The 6,322-nt window shown below is 42.2% G+C and overlaps 1 protein-coding gene across 1 annotated transcript in view; it reads right to left on the bottom strand.

The window, feature by feature from the left end:
* Positions 1 to 16: 16 nt before the first annotated feature.
* LOC102426281 (C2 domain-containing protein 5-like) overlaps positions 17 to 6,322 on the bottom strand; it is a gene marked incomplete at its 3' end in the record, with an annotated part of 15,998 nt that continues 9,692 nt past the window's right edge. Inside the window, exon 4 of the mRNA XM_023749157.1 lies at positions 17 to 125. Coding sequence (XP_023604925.1) covers positions 17 to 125 — 109 coding nt within the window. The remainder of the gene's footprint in view (positions 126 to 6,322) is intronic.

The raw sequence follows: 6,322 nt of genomic DNA, 5'->3' as shown, positions 1-6,322 counted from the left end.
CTTTTAAAGAACATACCAGGATTGTGGATACGATCCAAAAGCTTCACAGAGCGTGCACTAACAACACCCCCAACGTGCACAAGAAATCCAGGAGGAAATGCCGTCAAGGTAAAAAATGGAAATTCCTAGTAGAAACAAGAGGAAAAAATATAACTGAGTGTGTAAAGTACAAAAAATTTGCTTGTTAAAAAGCTGTCATAAGGAAATAAATTCCATCCCTTAACAAAGGTTACCAATTATACATTACACATGCTTTGTATGTAAGTTTCCTTGGATGTTTAGAGTTTTTAATCCACTTTCTCATATATGCAGAACCCAAGCACTCTTTTCATCAATTCCCAGTAAGAAAAATGTTCTTGGATTTCCTTCCTCTCAATCTCCTACTCAGACAGGACTGCGAATTGAGATGAGGAGATTCCCCTCTACCCCATACCTACTTCTTATTGGGACTGACTTCCCCTCACTTTAATGCTTTTCCCCAAGTCCAGGCCACTGGTAAGACTCAGAAGGCCTGGAGCTAGAGATCTAAAAGAATGTGGGACTGAGGGAGATGTAGGGAGAGGATGAGCCGTGTGGGTTAAGAAATACATAGAACAGTGAAGATGGGGCAAATTTCAAGTTGAGGTGTGTAGAGAATCGCTGTGTGATTATTTACTCTATCAAGACCAGGGCAGCAGGAGAAAATGTAAGTTCATAAATGTATTTTAAGGAAAGGAGAGAGGTAAGTGATGACAGCAAGGGAAACAATACAATTCCACATGTTTTTTGAAGCTATATTCTTCCTTTCTCTCTCAAGGACATCAATCTCATCAATTTAGAGACAAAGAGAAGCATGTGAGAGAAGAAAACAGTAGAGAAAGGAAAGTCATTGAAATAGTACCCAGGAAGAAAAGGGAGCCCCTGTAGCTGCCCAAATATAAAGGTCTATCACATTATTCAAATTGCATTTGGGTCAGGGAACTAAATATCTGACTTGTCTTGCTCCAAGATTAATATAGCTCACTTAACCAGAAATCACTTACGAGTAGCCTCAGCTATTCAGAACCTAACTGAGAACTGGAAAATAAGCAAAACAGGGCTCTCAACAGTAAAAAGAACTGTTACAGTTCCAAGTACTAAGTTTATGTGCTTTAATCATAAGAAATCCCCACTGATCATATTCACAGTATGGCACATAATAATTTTAAAGATATAACTTTAGGGACATATTCTAAAATCTCAGTGTCCTTTTCCCAGACCACAGTAGATTAAATGCAGCAAATAAAAGCTGGAAGATAAAGAGATACAGAATACTACTAGAAGCAGGTACATTAAAAGCAGCAAGAACACTGACTGGAGAATACAAACGTAAAAGATGGAGAATACAAATTCACCAAAACATAATTTAACAAAGCATAGCAATTGGAGTCATTCAGCAAAAGGCAAACAGTTTGGTACATCTCAGTAACCCAGGAAGGTACAGAATAAATGTATATATGTATATGTATATATGCATATACATATATATGTATGTGTATGTATATATGCATGTGCATGTATATATAATTAGAAGGTAATTCAGTTAGAATGTATAAGTAATCTTTAAATTAATAAGGGCAAGAAAGCCTAGGCTATGTAAAGAAGAGTAAAAAAACAATTTATGGAAGTGGGTAGGTTTGGCCCAAATGAAAGCAGAGGAAAGGGAAGGCAAGTGAGAAGACAGAAGGGGAATTTCACTTAAATGTATTACAAAATATTTAGTCAAAATGCCTTCTTATTGCCCCCTGAATTTTTTCAATATATATTTTAAGTGAAAAAATGTCCAGGTAAGCTTGTGTTACTACAAACTTGAGTATTTTACCTAATAAGCTAAATCTTAGAAAAAGAATTTTTTCAACACAAGTTTTTAATTTCCTCAAAATACTGAGGCATAATATAAAAAAGCCCTTTAAATTTACTTTTTACATTTAAATACAGGATGTCCCAAAAATATATACACATACATATTTTTGATAGCTCAATTGATGTTTCTTTCTTTTCCAATTTAACCCATTGGAATTAATAATTATTCAAAGTATGTATACATTTTTGGGGACATCCTATATTATAAATATTCTGGACCAGAGACACTGAAAATAAGTTTTTTAAGCAAATGGAAAGTACTACTTCCTTCTAAAACATAAAAATAAATTGGGCCCTAACTGGTTTGGCTCAGTGGATAGAGCGTCGGCCTGTGGACTCAAGGGTCCCAGGTTCGATTCCGGACAAGGGCATGTACCTTGGTTGCGGGCACATCCCCAGTGGGAGGTGTGCAGGAGGCAGCTGATCGATGTTTCTCTCTGATCGATGTTTCTCTCTCATCGATGTTTCTAACTCTCTATCCCTCTCCCTTCCTCTCTGTAAAAAATCAATAAACTATATTTTAAAAAATAAAAAATAAAAATAAATTGGGTAAATTCATATATTAAAAACTTCTGCAACCCTAGCCGGTTTGGCTTAGTGGATAGTGTTGGCCTGCGGACTGAAGGGTCCCAGGTTCGATTCTGATCAAGGGCACATGCCCAAGTTGCAGGCTCGATCCCCTGGAGGGGGTGGGGGGGGTATGGAGGCAGCCGATCAATGATTTTCTCACATCATTGATGTCTCTCTCTCTCCCTCTCTCTCTCTCTCTCTCTCTCTCTCTCTCTGGCAGCCGATCAATGATTTTCTCACATCATTGATGTCTCTCTCTCTCTCTCTCTCTCTCTCTCTCTCTTTCTCTCTCTCTCTCCCTCCCTCCCTCTCTGAAATCAATAAAAACATATATTTTTTAAAAATCTGCATATAAGACTTGACGTATGAAAAAATGAACCTAAATGCTTTCCCTATTTCGGATTCTTTGACTCTTCTACCCAAATTTCCGAAGATGGGATAAATGAAGAGGAAAAACATCTAGAGCAGTGGTTCTCAACCTTCCTAATGCCGCGACCCTTTAATACAGTTCCTCATGTTGTGGTGACCTCCAACCATAAAATTATTTTCGTTGCTACTTCATAACTGTAATTTTGCTACTGTTATGAATCGTAATGTAAATATCTGATATGCAGGATGTATTTTCATTGTTACAAATTGAACATAATTTAAAGCATAGTGATTAATCACAAAAACAATATGTAATTATATATGTGTTTTCCGATGGTTTTAGGCGACCCCTGTGAAAGGGTCATTCGACCCCCAAAGGGGTCACGACCCACAGGTTGAGAACCGCTGATCTAGAGGGTCACAGCAGAAAAAGTAGGGAAATAGCTGCCCAAAGAGGCAGAGGCCAACTTCACCTCTGTGCTGCATGTCCCCGGTTCATGCATGCAGCACACCCACTCACTTTAACACACATACTTTAACCTACAGTATAGAAAATGGCAGTTATTCAACCTCAGAACTACTGCTCATGTCTACAGCCTACCTGTAGCTATGAGGTTTACCACCTATCGTCTCCACCACAATCACCAGCAGCTATGAAGTACTCAGAATATGCCAGCCCTGAGCAAAGTATTCTAAAACTGTCCTTTAAAATTGTTCCCATACCCTAAGAAAGAGGTACTATTATCTCCACATTTTAGGTAAAAAAAAAAAAACAACTGAGCTCAAGAGGGCCTAGACCAGCGGTTCTCAACCTGTGGGTCGTGACCCCTTTGGGGGTCGAACGACCCTTTTCACAGGGGTCCTAAGACCATCGGAAAACACATATATAATTACATATTGTTTTTGTGATTAATCACTATGCTTTAAATTATGTTCAATTTGTAACAATGAAAATGCATCCTGCATATCAGATATTTACATTACGATTCAAAACAGTAGCAAAATTACAGTTATGAAGTAGCAATGAAAATAATTTTGTGATTGGGGGTCACCACAACATGAGGAACTGTATTAAAGGGTCGCGCGGCATTAGGAAGGATGAGAACCACTGGCCTAGACTCTTACTGAACAAGAAACCTCATCTGGCTTCTTATTATTTCTGGTTAAAACATTAAGTTAAAGAGTTGATTTTAATCTCTAGTCTATTATTATACCTGATGAATGTATGGGTTCTCTAGTCCACAAGGACAGCTTCCTTAAGATCAGCGCAAGCACACACTGCTTTCATTGCTCAGATGAAACTTCCAGGGACTATAGGAGACGTTTCCTCTGGAAAATCCTTATATTTAAAACATCTTGCCCTTTGGGACCTAGATAAGACTTCATATGTTGATGTTTTGACATAAGCCAAGTGCATGTAGCATAAATCTATTAATAGCATGTACTCAGGACAGGCTAGTTGAAAAATCTTGAGAACACAAGGGAGTATCTCTTTTAAGATTTAAATAGGATTTTTCTTAGATGTTTAAATAGCTTATTTTTAAATCATATGTTCTTTTTATTATCCTAAGAGACCAGAGTAACTTTCTAGACATAAAACTCCATGCCAGATTCCTATGATTTATTATATAATTTTACCCCCACTTCTAAAAAGTCATAATTTATCAAATAAGTTTGCTCTTTATCAATGTTTCCCCAAAATGTGTTCCTCACTAAAACATATTTAAATGAAAGATTCCATGGTAAAACATATTTAAAAAACACGAGGTCAAACTAAGTTAACTAGGTTTCTTTACTGAAGAAAAATAAACATCCCAGAATCGACAGAGTAATTTTATTTTTCTTACAGGTGAAAGAAGAGTCATATTGAAAAATATATCTATTTGCCTTACATCAAATAGTTCATAGGCAAAACCTAAATCTAAATAAAACTTTTAATTCTATTTCTCATCTCCCAGTAATTTGACACCTGTTCCCAAGATCTTGTCAACTTATCTTATATAATAAAAGCCTAATATGCAAATTGTCCCCTCGAGCGGTCATTCAACCTCGAGCGGTCATTCAACCTGGAGACCAGGAGTTCAACCACTAGCTATGACGTGCGCTGACCACCAGGGCGTGGCATGGAACATAGCAGGCTACCTGGGGGCGGGGGTGACGGGGATGGAGGTGCGGTGAGAATGTGGGGTGTCTGCCGAGCTCGCTCTCACTCCCCCTGCTTACCTCCCCCGGGACGCCAGGGCTCCTGTGCTGGGGAAGCCCCCGCTCTGAGGTGCCAGGCGCCCGTGAGGAGCCCGCCTCACACCAACGCAGCCTCATTCGGGTGAGCCAGGCCGCAGCCACCGGGACCGCAGGGGCTGGTCGGTCTCTCCGTGGGTTCACGCAGGAGCCAGTCTGAGAGGCTGGCTGGGAGAGAGCACACTGCCCGCCTGGCTCCAGTGTGGCGCCACTGGGCGGCCCAGAGGCCCATGCTGCACCCTGGCCCGCAGCATCCGGCCGGCTCACTGCATCTCCACATGGGGACTCGGGCGCCATGAATCAGGCGGAGGGGGGCGCACGGGAGCTCCGGGACCCAGGTGCTGCCCAGGGCCCAGAGGTCAGCTGGGACCTGCCCTTCCACCCAGACGCTCACACTTCGATCACTGGCCAGGCCTAGGGATTGCACTGTGCACAAATTCCATGCACCAGGCCTCTGGTTTTTTATTATTTTTGTGAAAGGGGGAAAATACTTTTATTTTTGAGAATTCTACTTGAATAATCTACACTAATAAAAGAGAAACATGGTAATTGGCGTACGACCGCTACCCTTCCCATTGGCTAATCAGCGTATCCTTATGCAAATTAACTGTCAGCCAAGATGGCGGCCAGCAGCCAGGCAGCTGGAAGTGAACATGAGGCTTGCTTGCTCCAGTGACTGCAGACTCCAACGTTCCCCGCCTGACTTGCCGGCCTCTGAGCTGGCAGTTTGAAACATTCTAACAAATATAGGCCCGGGATCTCAGAGCTGGAGTTATACATTGTTTCGATTATAGAACCGAAACAAACCAGATACCTGCTCTCAGAGCTAGAGCCAGAGCTAAAGCTGGCCCAGAATAAAATAAAAAAAAGGAGCGGTTGGGAGCTTCAATCAACAACCGCCAGCCTGAAAGCAGCCCTCAGCCCCTCACCCAGACTGGCCAGGTACCCCAGTGGGGACCCCCAACCTGAAGGGTGTGTGACCAGCTGCAAACAGCCATCATCCCCTCATCCAGGCTGGCCAGGCACCCCAGTGGGGACCCCCACCCTGATCCAGGACACCCTTCAGGGCAAACCAGCCGGCCCCCACCGTGCACCAGGCCTCTATCCTATATAGTAAAAGGGTAATATGCCTCCCAGCACCGGGATCAGGGAGCCGCGAGCCTCCTGGCACCAGATCAGCGTGGCAGGGGCAGCGCCCAAACCCCCTGATCGCCCTGTGGCTCTGTGTGTGACAGGGTGCGGCGCCCCAACACCCCCCCCACCA

Source organism: Myotis lucifugus, unplaced genomic scaffold, assembly GCF_000147115.1.
Source record: "Myotis lucifugus unplaced genomic scaffold, Myoluc2.0 scaffold_3254, whole genome shotgun sequence".
Taxonomy (NCBI): Eukaryota; Metazoa; Chordata; class Mammalia; order Chiroptera; family Vespertilionidae; genus Myotis; species Myotis lucifugus.
The sequence above is the reverse complement of the archived record's forward strand: the minus strand, read 5'-3'. Positions and strand labels throughout refer to the sequence as shown.